This window comes from Camelus bactrianus, chromosome 12, assembly GCF_048773025.1.
Source record: "Camelus bactrianus isolate YW-2024 breed Bactrian camel chromosome 12, ASM4877302v1, whole genome shotgun sequence".
Classification (NCBI taxonomy): Eukaryota; Metazoa; Chordata; class Mammalia; order Artiodactyla; family Camelidae; genus Camelus; species Camelus bactrianus.
Window position 1 is genome coordinate 35,325,656 of NC_133550.1, and position 16,236 is coordinate 35,341,891.

Here is a 16,236-nt window from a genome sequence, read left to right on the forward strand (position 1 = left end):
TAAATACTTACTAAATTGAATATTTCACTTATGTCTGTTGTAGAGAATCAAACAAGGCCAAAAAATACTATAAATTTCAGAGGTTATTTGTCTTTGAAGTGAACAGAACAAGTCTGTGGGAAGTTATTGCTAATTTCTTAATGTGAAAAATATAAACCCATTCAGTGTTATTAAGCCTTTTTCAGTTCTATCATATTTTATGGTATCAAATGATTATTCCTATTTTTATTAAAAATTTTCAGTTTATAAATGTATTTTGCATAATACCACATTAGGAATAAAAAAATTGATGCACTATAATTATGTAGAAACAACTCAACCACAGGTTGTGTCAGATACAGGTTCTGAGGCCTCAATTATCATAAAGAAACACTGTAACCCTCATTACGTAAATGTATCTCAGGAGACAGCATCTTTGTGTACATGAAGGGATTTTATAATAGCAAACAAAAGAGTATGAATTTGAAGAACAAGAAAATAAATTTCACACTATACTCTCTAAAGAGTTCTCTAGGCTTAAACAGAATAACTTTGAGACGTTGTATTACTCTGGAATTAAACGTACAATAGAAATAAGAATGTGCTATATTTGCATAAAAATAAAAAGTTATTCTGAAAGGTCATCTTGCAAGATCAGGTTTTTGTATGGTGTGGAAGAGGCAATGTTCTGAGAATCCACTGGGAGAAGCAAATTCATAAATATTAATAAATGGAAGCATCATAAATATTAATAAATGGAAGAATCATAGATAATAAAATACAAAGCAGCATGTGACTTTGGATGGTTTTCATTGTCACAATATGTGGTTGATGTTTGGGTAAAGTATCTTATTATGAGCTGGAGGCATGCATATTTACTTATACAGATTGTATTCTGCAAAACTTCATTTTTGAACTTTTTTAAACTCGTAGCATCACAAGTTCTGAAACTTGTGTTATTAAACAAGGGGTTTTTTTGGTCTTTGATCACTACATATTCTTAACCTGCAAGACTCTCATTATTCCTCACCTAGTTGTTGTTGCCTTGGTCTCTTTACAGAGACCTGCTTCTTGTCTCAATTCCTCCAAACCTTCCTTCATATTTCTGCTAGAAAAATCTTTCTATAGTACTGCTATGGTCATGTCACATCTGCTCAGAATATTAGCAAGACTCTGCATTATATAAGAACTAAATTAAGCTACTTTTGTGGCATTCAATATCCCAAATAATCTAGCACTTACTACATTTTCAGCTCCACAAATATTATTTTCCAGCAATATCAAGGTATTTGTGAGTCCTCTACAGGGATACTCTCGTTTCTCTACATCTTTGCATTTGCAATTTTTATACTACTATATTGTAATGGCTTTATCTCTTGGAATACATTTGTCAGACAAGTTCCTAATTATCCTCTATGATTCAACTGTCAACTTTGCATGCGTTTTCCTATTCACCAAGTAGACTCACAAGAAGGCAGACACATCTTTATGCTTCAATTTCATTTACATACACATTCCTTAAAGTCGCTGTTACACCGCACATTGATTTGGAATCATTTGCTTGTACACCTTCCCCATTAGTCTGTGAGTTCCTGGAGAAAAAGATCATACATTCTCATCTCCACACCCTCAATATATCTTTACAGTGCCTGGCACAAAGTAAGTATCCAATGCATGTTTGTTGACTAGAAAGATCTCCTATAAAGTGCCTGTTGATTAGTAACTCTGCATTTCCTCCTCCTAATCAACAGGCATAAAGTTTCACGTAAGCAAGACGAATAAGCTCTAGAGATCTGTGTTCAACATTGTACCTACAGTCAACAGTACTGTGTCGTATGCTTAAAATTTTGTTAAGAGAGTAGATCTCCCATGAAGTGTTCTTAACACAATTAAAAAACAAAACAAAACCAGGACAGTTCCATAGTTCATGAGTGACTGGCTAAACCAATCGGAAATACTGAATCAGTTAAGAGAAGAAAAGTAGACTTGTAAAACTGAATGGTATCTTGGAGGTTACCTGATTCAATCCTTCTACCTTACCCCTAGCCTCCTGGACACGGACACACACACACACACACACACACACACACAAACAAACATTAAGGCCTAGAAGAGGTAAGTAATAAAATCTTTCCAGGACTAGAATCCACATTTCTCAACAATATACTGTCTTTCAAAGAGTGAAAAGCTGCAACAACATATTTCTCAAATTTTTCCCCTTCTCTCCATTTGTTCCTGGCAGCAAGTCCTTGAAATTTCTTGCCCCCTAACAGGTGTCTCCTATCGTGGCTTGTCCTAACATTGCTGCAAGATCTGTAAAGTATAAATTTGATGTTTTTCCTCCCCTGCTTAAAACTCTTCAATGTCTCCCCATTACTTAGGAAATGAAGAATAAAATCTTTAACCCAACATTCAAGCACCCACCCAGCATTCAACCATTTGATTCTGATTTTTAATTTTTTCCCTTTAATGTAATATTTAATCTGATCAAATTCAACAATTCAACTAATTGATTTTCCTTTGTGTCTCAATCCTTTGCTCTGCTGGTCCTTGATGATATGGACATCAAATATCATTCAAGACCTAGCTCAAATGCCAATGAAACCTTTCCAGAGCCCTCCCAGTAGAAGTCATCTCTCACTTCTTCTCTTCCATGTTTTATTACAACTATTTATGTACATAGTTCACCTCTTCCCATTAGACTGTAAGCTTCCTGGGGGAAGGAACATGCTTGATTCCTCATCATAGTACCTTGCCCTTCAATATTTGTTAAACCAACAAGTCAATGGATATACAAGAATACTGTGTCTTTTTAAAATGTCTATTTAAAAAATCTACCAATGATGTTACTTATGCTTTCAGTTTTTAACTAAGAGGAGAAAACATAATGACTATGGAAAGGCTGCTTTAAAGGGAATTTTTAATTTTTCAGTTATTTTACCTATATCACATTTGCAGAACTGCTGAAAAACTTTTCTTCAAATCTCTATTCTAAAATACTGGTTTTATAAGTATCTAAACTTGTTACAGTAAATTATGGAATGATAATACTTTAGGAAGAAAAGTTTGGAAAGTCATTTCATTTCATCTCATTCCCTCCCCTCCCAACCCATATATGAAAAGTCTCAAAACAAACTTACGGTTACCAGGGAGTAAAGGGGGTAAGAAGGGATAAACTGGGAGTTTGAAAGTTGCACCTCTTGGAGAGTGATGGAAATGTTAGGTATCTTGATTGTGATGGTGGTTTCAAAGGTGTATACATTTATCAAAACTCACCATGTTGTACATCTGAAATACGTGTAGTTTACTGTACAGAAATTGTACCACAATAAAGTTGTTTATTTAAAGGTTTCAGGAAAATAAGAACTTACTCTATTTTAAGGATCTCCAAGATAAATTACACAGAATTCCTGGTAATTCATTCTATCTCTTTGCCCTCTCTGTCACAGTATTCTTCCATAGTTAGTTAAACCATATTATTTATGCAATTATTTCATTTTATCTCTTGAGAAGCAATGTAGTATAGTGATTAAGACACATGACTTCTGAAGTCAGACTTCTTGTCTGCTTGGAAGAGTTATTTAACCACTCTCTTACTCAGTTTTCTCATCTATATAATGGGAATAATAATAGTATGTATTTAATAAGGTTTTTGTGAGAAGTTGATGAAATAATATAAAGTATTTAGAACAGTATCTGAAACCTAATAAATGATGTATAAATGTTGCTATTAGTATTATTTCTTCTTATTTTGCTCTGAATAGAGATGGATAATAGTTTAATAGTCATTCATACCTGAAGGTTTTGAATAAATGAATCTTTTTCTAGACTGAATAATTCCAGCTCCTTTATGCTATTTTAAAAGTCAGACTAATTTTCAATCTTTTAAAAATTCCTCCTTTGGTCCTTCATCTTAGCGTAGTGAAGAGTATTTTTGGCATTTTGCTATTACAAGAATTTTTGAACTAAGTCTCTAAGTCCCACCTATTTAACACTTTTCTTTTTAGTGCCATCCTTCATGCTAGTCACAATGGGCACATAACTGCATAAGATAGGCAAGAGGCCTGCCTCCATGGAATGTACAAATTCTTACTTACAGGAACAAACTCTTTTTACCATTAACCAAATTACTTACCACTCTTTCGAATTCTTTCTTCCAATAGGTCAGCATGTCCGGGTGGAAGTTTCTTATTGAAAATCTCAGCTGAACGGAGGAACATAGCTTCAACTGCAGATCCTTTCAACAAAGCAATCTGATCTTCATGGTCCAATGTCTGAAATCCTGAATGAAAATGATAATCAAATCAGTATCAAAAACTATGAATGTCACATAACAGTATTTATCATCACCATCATCCCCACTGATAAAACATTACCATAAAGTAATTTTGTAGTTATTTTAAAATTGAGTAGTCAAGTTGAGTCAGTAATTATCTATTGTACTCCTCCAAATAGAAGCTACTTTTATCTTCATTGAGCAGGATTTGTTGGACAAGCTGGGCAAAAGAGGATATCAAGTCCACTCCCAAATACATTTATTTACATATTATGGCAGAGATAGGCTGATTCAGATGAAATAATCCTCAGAAAGTGGAGGCAAAGTAGATTCTCTTTGAGCCATTATTTTAGTCACATCTAGTCACATTAGAGAGGGTCAACTCTTAGAATGGAATCATCCACAAGCCAGAAAAAAATTTACATGTTCTCAGAGGTTTAAATGAATATTTGGCCAACTCATGAATCTTTAATCAGTGTGAAGAATGGGTAACATTCCCCCCATCCCCAGACAAAAAAAAACCACCTAACGAGGGCCATGTTGAGGTTATCTGCTTTGAGCTCAGCTCTGCACATGCAGGGTAGGGAAAAATCAGATAAATATGGGAAGGAATTGATGACCAGAAAGAATATAACATTGCCTGGAAAAATTCAAAGTCCTTATGCAGGCTTATATGCTACAGTCTCCAGCACCCTCTGACCTTGTTTTCTCCTTCATCACCTCCTCCTCAATCATGGTGCTCCAGTCACTCTGACCCCTGGCTCTGCTGTAAACACACAAGTCTGATTTTGCCTCAGGGTATACACTCATCCCCAGCTATCTCCATGCCTCACTCCTCACTGTATGCAAGCGTCTGCTTCAGGGTGACCCTACCTAAAATAGTACTTCTCGGTACTCACCAGTCCCTACCTGCTTTATTTTTGTCCACAGAACTTACCACTATCTGACATGATATTATAGGTTTATTTGCTTATTTGCTAATTGTCTGCCACCTCTCCTGGAGTATAAACTTCTTGGGGACAGAGATTTTGCCTATTCTATTCACTTTTGAACCCCAAGTGCCTGGCATATGATTGGTATCCAAGCATTGTTTGTTGAATAATTTAACAATGACTAAATGAATGAATGGGAAACAAATACAAACTCACTTGCATATATGTTCACACACACACACAAACACAAATGAGATAAACTAACGCTATCAGGGTCTAAATGCCCTGGGAAAGCATTAAATAGTGATGGGAGTTTAGAGAAGAGAGTAATGTTAAAGGATTACAAGTCATTATCTTAGAGAATTTGAGAGCTCCTTTGAGGGCAGGAGCCCTGCTGAGTCTCCAGCACCCTGGACAGTGCCTGGCAAAGGTTGTGCTCAACGAACTACTGAAAGGAATTACTCAACTGAGTCACAGAATACCCTTTCACATTGGTAATACATCACTATTATTACTACATATGCTAATGTTGTCATTTTATAATTATTGTTAAAATGAATTTTTTCTTTCCCAAGGTTTTTTTGCCTTTTATTTCCCGTTGAATTTCTTGTTTTTTCCTTCTACTTTACTCATTAAACATGCATTAATTGTACTCTTTCTCTCCCTCAGGAACTCAGTTAGGTACTGGAAATGAAGAGGTGTGTAAGATATTGCCATTGCTTTCAGAGAATCTGCCTCCTTATGAATAAGATTTTTTTTTGTCTTCAATTGTTTCTTGGTTCAATACCAACTGACCATTTGAACTGAAAAACTTCTCATAAACAACCAAGAACATCATATTCTCTCTTTCCAAATTCTTCCCCCAACATTTTTCACCCTTGTGCAATCTCATTTTTGATCAAGATTGCCTTCAGCTAAATGAGCATATAACAAATTAAGTTCCTCTTTCATTGTTAATAAAGAAATGAGAGAATATTACTGTTTCAATGATAACAAGAACTTTCTCCCAATGTTTTATGACTTTTTTTAAGCTTATATCTATTCATGACACATTTAATAAAATAATAGCATAATGTGGGCAAATTAAACTGTCTAATTAAAATCCTACATCAGAAGTCACCTTCTGTAATTTAGTATTACAGTGTTATGCTGCTATGCAAGGTATTTGTTATACTCTACTAGACCATGGGGTTCTAATGTGCTAACATATTTTTTAAAGAATTGAAACAACTTAAATCTATGGCTTAGATAGCACTGAAAAAGTGACTTGAAAGAATTGGTGGGGGTTGGGGGGGCAGCGCTGGGAGATAAGAATCTTGAATTTCAGTTTCTATATTGATACCATCTGAATGACTATGGATAAGTACCTCTCCCTCATCTCACACCTATAATTGTTGACCAAGCTCTACAATTTTTGAATCTCTCTTCATTTTGTTTCCTCTTCTCCCTCTTGCTATTGCTTTATTTCAAGCCCTCTGCCCAGACTGGCGCAGTAGGATACTAACTAATCCTCCGTGCCTCCAGTACCTTCTGGTTCAAATCCATCTTATACAAACTCAATAAAACTCTATAGCATAAATCTCATCATGTTTCTATCAAAAAAAATTTAAAAAGCCACTCAAAACTCTTTACCATTCAGGGGATAAGGGTTAAATTCCTCATTTAGGTCCTTATCAGTCTGGTGCCAACTTACGTTATGTCCAACCAAGGAGCCCACCACAGACGTTATACTACAGCCACACAGAATTTTCTCCCCCATCTCTAATAATCCTATTCTTGTTCATGCCTCATTACATTTTCACAAGCAAATCTTTTGATTTAGAATGCCCCTTCTCTTTCATACCACCCAGAAAACTCCTTTTTTTTCTTTTAAACCCAACTCAAATATTATTCTTTCTGAAGCCTCTCCATCTTTCTCAGATATAATTAGGAACCAATTTCTCTCTGTTCAAACAGCACTTTGTGTATTTTTTTCTTTTATTTTAGCCTTTAATCACTCTCCTTGAAAGTAATTGCTAGGTATTTAGTATATAGTAGGTACCAAAAAATGCTTACTAAATGAATATAAGAGATACATGACAATTTTGCAAAGTCTCAATTTTTTAATCTATCAATTTGGAGAATTATTATAAACAATTAAAATATCCTGTCTGGCTCTAATATTTCATGTCTATAGTAATTAGACACATTCATTTAAAGCAGATGTGAGATGATTTCCACTTTAAAATGAACAGAGTTGCCTCTCAATGTCACAAGAATATTGCTCAGTGTAGCAGGGAAGTGACCACATGTAAAAATACCTGGCAGTTTTTTTGTGAATTCTACGAGAATCTGTACATGACTGGTAGCCATTTCAGTTAAAATGAGAAAATTTTCTTCTGCACTGAATTCTTCTTTTAACTAAATTTTAAGAAAAAAGAGCAAATGATTAATAAGCAGGTAGAAGGAGAAATCAATATAAAATTATTAGAGCATAGAATCATATTTAGATAATAAAATTTCAGACCCAGCTCATGTTTTTCAGATCCTTGGAGAACAATTACTATTACCAAGCTAGACATGAGACTTCTTACTCTTTGTTTAATGTGCCAAAAGTTTAAATGTATAACATAAATTCTAAGCCCTAATCATTTTAAAGTAAGATATTCATATAAAAATTTCATCTTGTGGAGGGTATAGCTCAAGTGGTGGAGTGCATGCTTAGGATGCTCGAGGTCCTGGGTTCAATCCCCAGTTTCTTCCATAATAATAAATAAACCTAATTACCTCCTCCCTCCCCTTGCCAAAATAAAATAATTAAATAATACAAGAATAAATAAATAAATAAAATATTTTAAAAATTTCATCTCCAAAGTAGTAAAAGCTCTAGCAAATACTGACTTTCAGCCCATGTATTTTCAGCTATTGTACATACAATTTTATTTGTTATTTCCTGAGGCATCCTCTGCTTGCTATATGAATCCATAATATAATGAAGAAGATTCTGTTGATCTGGGGTGAGTTCAGTTTTCTCCTACACTGGCAAAAAAATAAAAGATGTTAGGGAGGGTGGTTATAAGGCATTTTTTCTATATGTACACTCATCTGGAGTAAACCACTAGCAGAAATTGTTGAAAAAAGCCATAAATATGGCAGAAACTATGTGCTCTGTTATAATTTGTAATTGTTTTCTCTGGGTCCTTGTTCCAGCCATATCACATTTTACTAAATTTGTCCCAAGTAGCTAATTTTCCTATCTATAAAGTAGGAATAACAAAATATTCCTCTCATGTATCTCTTGTGAATAAATAATAAGCTAAATATGAAGCCTATTGGACCCATTCACAGAGAAGTTAGTGAAAGTTCAAGGTTTAAACATAACTAAAGACAAGTTCCCACATAAAAAATGGAGAATCCATGTAAGTATGGTCATGTGGAACACAAGTCAACCAAATGCAGCCTAAGAGCCAACTCCACCTGGTTTTGCAAACTTTTTACAATACAACCACACTCATTGTTCACGTATTATCTATGCTGCTTTTGCAGTAACATGGCAGAGTTGAGCAGTTCTCATAGAGACCATGTGGCCAAGGCCTAAAATATCTGGCCCTTTACAGAAAAAAGTTTGCCAACCCCTGAAGTAGTGAGTCATCAATCTGGACAATTCAGACCCAAACACCTCTTTCACCCTTACTAGCATCTTTTGACGCATGTGAATAATTGTGTCAACTTTTTGCTTCCTTTACCAGTGTTATCGATGAAGAAATATGGCAAAATAATGCAGTCGACCCTTGAACAACCTGGGATTTGAACTGCATGGGTCTGCTTATATGTGACTTTGTTTCACCAAAAATGTACTACTACACTATAGGGTCCACGGTTGGTTGAATCCGCAGAACTGAGTTTACTGGAGGGCCAGTCTGAGAAGTTATATTTCAGCTGTATGAGGGTGGGCACCTCTAGCACCCCGCCCTTCCTCCTGTTGCTCAAGGGCCAACTGCACTTTTTCTATAAAATTATTTTTTTCTGAAGTGAATACAAAATAACATATTTGCAAAACTAAATGTGAATGAAGTTTTCTCTGTCAGTAGTATAATGAATATTGAGAAGGGTGTCACTTGAACAATCATGGACTATTGGTTTTTCAACTAATGGCAAATTAAAATTCCTCCAAATGTCCTATGCATTATCACAATGTGTTTAGCTAAACCTCCAAGATGCTGTTCCTCTATTTTGTCCCAAGTAGCTCAAAGGATTTCTTGAGTGATCTGCAACCTCAGTGGGCAAGGCCTTTCTTATTGACCTGCAAATGTGTATCCATCCTGTTTCATCCCCTGATAATGACTAATCCAAAAGCCTCTATTGAGTCCACATCCTTTCCAGTCTGAGCCTCCCTTCTCAATGACAGGGAAAAAATGGTCATTAAAACTCAGTTTGAAAAGTTCGCTTTATACCCCAAATGACTCCACTGGTTAACCCTGGGCATCAGGAATGGAGTAGAGTCAGGATGATGAAGATACGTGTTTGAATTTTTACAATGCAGCAGGTATTATTCTCTTGATGAAAAAGCAAAGAAGAAACCCACTTAATGCACACTTGAAATGAAACTCTGCTTGTGGCGGTGGCCCTAGTATGAAAGCCCCCTGCCCATGTCACTATATTCTAGATGCTCAGCGGCCCTGGCTTTGGCAGATACCATAGCCCGTCATTACCCTGCATGACTTAGTTGTCGAGGTCACTTGCCGCAAGTCACGTCCTTCACTGTCCTCATTAATGGTCTGGTCTGCATGCTGCTTCACGTTTTTCCTCAGTCGCTTAGACTTACACTGAATTTCAGTTAACAAGCCTGAAAAAACAGAGAGACTTCACTAACCACAGAAAGTCCTGCTGGGGGTGTGATCACGAGGCTGCTGAAGTGGAGTCGGCTCAGAAGGGCTCCCTTGCCATTTGGCACAGAGCTAATTCTAGCCCGACTGACATTTTAAGATTTGGCCTTGAACAAGAAACATATCCTCTGTGAGTCTCAGTTTCTTCATTGGTAAAATGGGAATAGTATTTACCCCACAGAGTTTTGTGTAGATTAAATGTCATCAGGTTACTTTATTAAAATGAGCTTTATGCATAGAATTTGTAACAGAAAAGCATTGTACAAATGCAAGGTATTCAATAAAAAAGATGAATGACACAATCCCTCTTCCTAGTCTACGGGATCTTGAAAGCTAGTGCTTCAAAACATAGAATTAATATTATTTTTCACTGATGTTTACATAACTGTACCATAAGAAGTATATTCAATTTCACATTAAACACAAGAGTAAGCGTGTTGGGTAAAATGATGTCAATATTCTTCAGAGAAAATGTTAAGTCTTGTTAATTTTCAGCACTGTATAAATTATTGAGAATCTAGTTAAAGATGAAAATAACTCAAGGGGACTTTGTAATTTTCTTTTGAATAATCATACAATATCATTGTGAATTTACACTTAAATAGAACTACTGAATAACGTGCAATAATCTCCCATGTTCCCATTTAACTTCCTCATTCTCTCAATGTCAGTGAAACTAAGTTTCAGGAATTTCTTTGTCTAGGGCATTTATTTTATAGGACCATACAAAAGCTCCTGTATCTGTTACTACATGAGTTTGTGTTCATAAATAATATTATAGACTCTTATAGGAGGAGTCACGAAGAATGTCCTCAGGGCTTTGCTGGAACAGGTTCATATTTAAGTGGTAAGGAACATGACCCACCCAGGATGGAGTAAGGGTTTCCACTGCCAGATTGGATTCCAGTCGTAGCCCCTACTTCAGTCTCTTGTTTCATAGATGCTAAGAGGAGATTGTGATCGGCCGCTATAAAACTTTCATCCATCCAGAGCTGGATTATTTACACTGACCTATTTTTTTCCCCCTCCTGCACGCATTATTTCTTTGGGTCCATCCCAGTTGCCTGCAGTTCGGGAACAATAGAACTGGAGTCACCTTCCAGAGGCTTTTATTTCATGTGGCATTCCCTCTCTGAATGTTATCATCTCCTTGGTGACGTTTGTTTGTCTATTTGTGTTTTGAGGAGGAACAGGACATATCTCAGAATCTGAGTGGTCTGTAGAATTTGCAGAATAAAAAATTAATATGTTATATACTAGCATGCATTCCAAACTTTGATGAAGATTACGGTTTCTCACAAAGCCAGCAGTTAATACAGTGTCTCTTTATCTGATTGAAGGACCAAATTATATTAAAACTCGGAGTAGTTAATTTCCTGTGTAAACCTATACAGATTGGTTCAAAGCTGCACCAAGAGAAGGAATCTTAATAAAATGACTTGGTTTAAAAATCTATTTAGACAATTCAGAGGCAGTTATACCTTATAAAGCATTCTTAATTTTTCCCACAACTGAATTTTTATGCTAATTGAACAGTAATTAAGAAGGATATTAAATCATGCTTGGGGGAAACTTTTGGACTGTCATTCTTTGTAGCTTATTAAAACACATTATTTCAGCTGTATATTAATGTCATTTCACTTCACATATAATTCATTGCAACAATGAACAACAAAACACAGCTGTTTTTTTTTCAGGTAACTAAAATGCTCTTTAGCTGACAGTTGGGACAATTTCAGTGGTTCATTACCCTTTTCAAGAACATAGATGACTTAGTAAGTCCCTTCTTTAATACATGACATACCATTCTAATCGTGTGAATTACCTGACGTCTGCCTCCTTAAGAGATTTTTAGTGGTATTTAATTGCTTGATGCGAATACCTGTATACATACATTCAGCCAACATTCCCATCTCTTTGCATTTCCTGAGTCGACACTCTTGGCACTTCCTTCTCATGTACATGTCCATCACACAGTTGCCTCCATTTTTACACTTGTACACGGCGTTTTTGGTAATGCTCCTCCTGAAGAAACCTGTGGAACATAGAAAAGAAGCCTCCTAACAACTTCTCAGAAAAACACACTAGGATTGAGAGATGCCAGATCATCTTCTCACGAACCCCTCAGGGCACCCTGGCCACTCTTGAGCATACTGGTGACAAAGGTACTTTTACCTGCCCTGCATGGTCCGGATGTCTGCTGGTTTTAATTTACCTCTCAAAAATAAAGACACATTTGAATTACAGCCTCTCTTAGGAAAGATCGTAATTTGTTCTTAAAGATAGATGGCTTTCACTCATGTATCTTTATTGGGAGACAATTATGTGCTAATGAGCTCTAGGTGCTGGTGGTGCAGAGGTGAATAAATCATTCCTTGTCCTCTTACAGTTTACAGATTGGTTCAGGACAAAGAGATGCAAACAACCAGACAAGTGAAATTCCATGTTCTGGGGCTGCGCTGGGGCAGAGAGGCTGACTGAATGATCAGTTCTGGATGCAGAGGTTAGACTCGGAAGTGAATGTTGAGCCACATCTCAGGAAACAAGCAGCTGTTTTTCAGGCAGACAGGGAGAGGTCACATTTAAGATTTCAATTCAGTACTTATACCCAGTTTGGTATAATGATAAAAATGCCAACCTTGGTTTAAGAGCAAACATCTTCCTGAGAGGATGTAGCCACAACTACAGCTGCTACAGTTCAGCTCTCTAGAGCTAGGGAGGAGACTGGCTTCCTTTCTGCTTCTCCTCTTCCTCCCTTGTCCGTGGAACTACGTGGCCATAGTTCCTGACACTTCCAGAGTCAAGGTGGAGTGGTGAAAAAGGAGAGGATTGTCAGGGGCAGGGGAAGAAGTGATAGGAAACCCCTCACGTAACCGAGCAGGACCCTGCAGGGCTTTTCCCAGCACACCCTTCCCGCATATCCTCTGCTTTAGCTCCCCAGAAGTACCTAGATCTTAAGTACTGATCTGATGCACATTTCCTGAGTCATTGTATGGAATGTGAAAACCCCCACCAAATGGAAGACGTTAGCTACTTGATGACCATGAGCACAAAGCAACCCACCCCCTCCACCAAGGACTGATAACGTTAACCCCTGTGACACCGCCTTGTTACCTCACCAATCAGAGAATTCAGCACGCGCTGATCACATACCTTCCCCTTACTCACCTGGCCTTTAAAAATGCTTTGGTGAAACCCTCAGCAGGGAGTTCGGGTTTTAGAGCACAAGTGAACCTCCTTTACAATAAATGCTGCATTTTCCTTCACCACAACCCGGTGTCAATAGATTGGCTTTATTGCACATGGGCAAGCAGACCCAAGTTTGGTTTGTAACATTTACTTGCTTGGTGTTGTTAGAAGCTGGTTTGTACCTAGCAAGTTTCTGAAATTTCTCCCATGGGTTGGGTTCTTTTGAAAGCTCCGCCCACCACTGGGATACTTTCCTCCGCAGTTCCTTGATGAGGCCCATGGCTTGTATCTCCTTCAGTATCTGAATATTTGGCAATTGACCTCCATCCTCTTTATTCCGGAGGTACCTCCATGTGGCCCTCTTGGCGTGGACTTAACCCCATGTTGCCTTTCTCTGGTCCAACAAACTCAGAGAAAACTCCCACTTATCCATGAGCAGTCATCCACCCTCCCTCCTGCCTTTTCAACATCTCAGGTGAAAGTCAGTCACTAATCTCCCGTGCCCCTCAGTTGCAGGTGATACATATCAGTCTTCTTGAGTGATTCTGTTGAAGACACCTCCATGGGCCTGTGGCTGCAGGGCCTCCTTAGTGTACAGATTTTATCTGGGGAACAGGGACACCTTTTTCTAACTCTCCAGTGGTGGCCCCAAGGGACAGACACCCACACCCCTCACCCCTCCCTGTGCAATGAGGATATGGGATTCCTAGCACCCTAGTTACATGTTCCAATCCCTTTAAAGACTGCTCTCTAATTTCGAATTCCTGCCCACTTCATGGCCTCAAAGTAGGTGAGGTATTTAACTAGTTCTTGACTGCCCACCACAAGATGGGCTCTCTGGAAAATAGGATTTACTGTCTCCATGCCTCTGCCAAATTTGAGACAGCAGTGTCCTTCCTATTTTAACAGCCTGTTGGAATAAAAGCTGACATTAATTAAGAATCTACCAGCTGTTGTTCTAACCACTTTACCTGCATTTAGTTATGTAATCTTCACATCAATTTTATCATGAAGATAATACTATGTGTCCCATATTATAGATGAAGAAAAAAGGTACAGAGAGGTTAAGTACTTTGTTCATGGTCACATGGTTAATTAGTGGACTAGAAAGATTCAAATCCAGGTAGCCATGCACCAAAGTCCACACTTTTAACCACCATGCTGTAATTGCCTGCCCTGGGGCACAAGAGAGTAGAGTAACCTAATATTAACTACCTACTATCTGAAAGCTGCATTCTCTGATCGGGGAGACAGCAAAGTGAAGAACACATTCCTTGTCCTCAGAGCTTCCAACTTAGTGGGAAGACAAGTTAATTCACAGCATAATACAAGATAGAATGATAGGACAGTTAATTATTTAATAAATTATTGGAATGTAGATGAAAAGGTGATCATTTCATGGTCATGCTAAATGCTTGTGAAGGTTGTTCCATGTTAAATGGGAGACAGCAATTCCATCACAGACTTGGAGATCTGCACATTTGTTATGCCAGTTTTCCCAGCAGAAGGCAATAAAAAGTGTTCTAGTAAAATAAGTATACTATGACAGTTTCCCAACAGCTAGAAGTCTAGTGTCTTGACAAAAGGGCATTATATGGGCTGAGGATGACCCTGATTAATTCCAAGTAGAGGGAATCAGAGAAGAATTAACAACGGAAGTAAAATTTGAGTTGAATCTTAGAGAATAAGTAGGTTTTTGAAACATGGATTGTGAGGAAGGAAGGACATTCTGGGAAATGAGCAAAGGCACGGAGTTATGGAAATTTCAAGGAAGAGTAGAGAATACACCGTGATGGGAGGGGAGAGTGTGGGGAGAATTAGCAGTAGATGGATGAGGGTGTGTAGTGGGACAGAATAGGGTTAAATGCCCTTGAACACCAAGCAAAGGAGTTGAGTCTTTACCGAACAGAGAGAGAGAGAGAGATTTTAGAAGGTTTTGACCTAACCAGCATGTTGGGAAGGATTCTTGGTGCAAAGTCAAGAAAGGTGGGACAGGGAGACTCACAACTAGAGGCAGGGGACTGTTACCAGCCAGAGGTGATCAATGCTTGAACTAGATAGGTAAGAGGAAGGAAGGTGAGAACAGGGAGGAGGAAACAAAGGATCATTCAGGACTTGATAACTAACTCAATATGAAAACAAAGGCAGAAAAAAAAGTTAGAGATGACAAGGTTCAAAAAGTCATAGACTTGCTTGTGAATTTGTCAGCTGGTGTAACTTTCAGTGGGAAAGATATTACCGTTTTCCTAAATGTCAAATCCAACCACATCAAGTGTAAAAAGAAAAAGACTGTGCTTCAGATCAGTGTTGATGTTGGGAGTGCAAATAGCAAATCATGCATTTCAAAAGAAACTACTGGCGAAAAAAGAAAAATTATTTTCCCGGTACCAAATCATTGAGCTCAATGACCACTTTAGCCTATCTCAGTCAATCTTTCCGCTAATCTTCAGCCTCTCCCAGGAACAATTCCCTTTAAAACCATGATAGATACTGATAGCTTAATAATTAACGGAAATAAAATTCCTTATTCCAAGATGAGTCAAAGGAACAGCATTAGGACAATTCTGCATGGTTTTTTCTACTCTGGTATTAACTGAGAAAGAAATCATTATCATCTCAATAGCTGAATTAATTAGCATTCACTCGGAGATGGCAACACAATATTATCACTATATCACTTAAATATGGGTACATATACCGTGTTTATACTTATGCAAATCCATCCATCACATACCTCTGCCTCTATCTTGTGCATATTCAACAATGCCTGTATCAGAAAAGTCATTTGAAAATGAATGGAAAGGAAATTCACTAAGGAACAGAGGCTCCCTGGTTATAAAAGATGAGTAGACAGGGCTGGCACTGCCATCCTAGGCTTGTGTAGCACTAGGATTCCTGGGGTGGCAGGCGAATAGCTATCGGGTGGTACAATGAAGCTGTCAATTATGCAGAATATTGCACATCCTGCTTTTCTGCTTCTTTATACGGATAGAAC

At 37.5% G+C, this 16,236-nt stretch overlaps 1 protein-coding gene across 5 annotated transcripts in view; it reads right to left on the minus strand.

Moving 5' to 3' along the window:
- The window catches only part of NR1H4 (nuclear receptor subfamily 1 group H member 4), a 64,919-nt gene that overhangs the window by 10,256 nt on the left and 38,427 nt on the right, over positions 1–16,236 (minus strand). For 3 of the 5 annotated variants that reach the window (XM_074375233.1, XM_074375234.1, XM_010962779.3), the window contains 5 exons: positions 11,935–12,087; positions 9,879–10,012; positions 8,102–8,200; positions 7,488–7,587; positions 4,115–4,261 (listed from right to left, as the gene is read on the minus strand). In XM_074375233.1, coding sequence (XP_074231334.1) covers positions 4,115–4,261; positions 7,488–7,587; positions 8,102–8,200; positions 9,879–10,012; positions 11,935–12,087 — 633 coding nt within the window. The remainder of the gene's footprint in view (positions 1–4,114; positions 4,262–7,487; positions 7,588–8,101; positions 8,201–9,878; positions 10,013–11,934; positions 12,088–16,236) is intronic. The other 2 variants (XM_074375235.1, XM_074375232.1) reach the window with 1 other exon arrangement.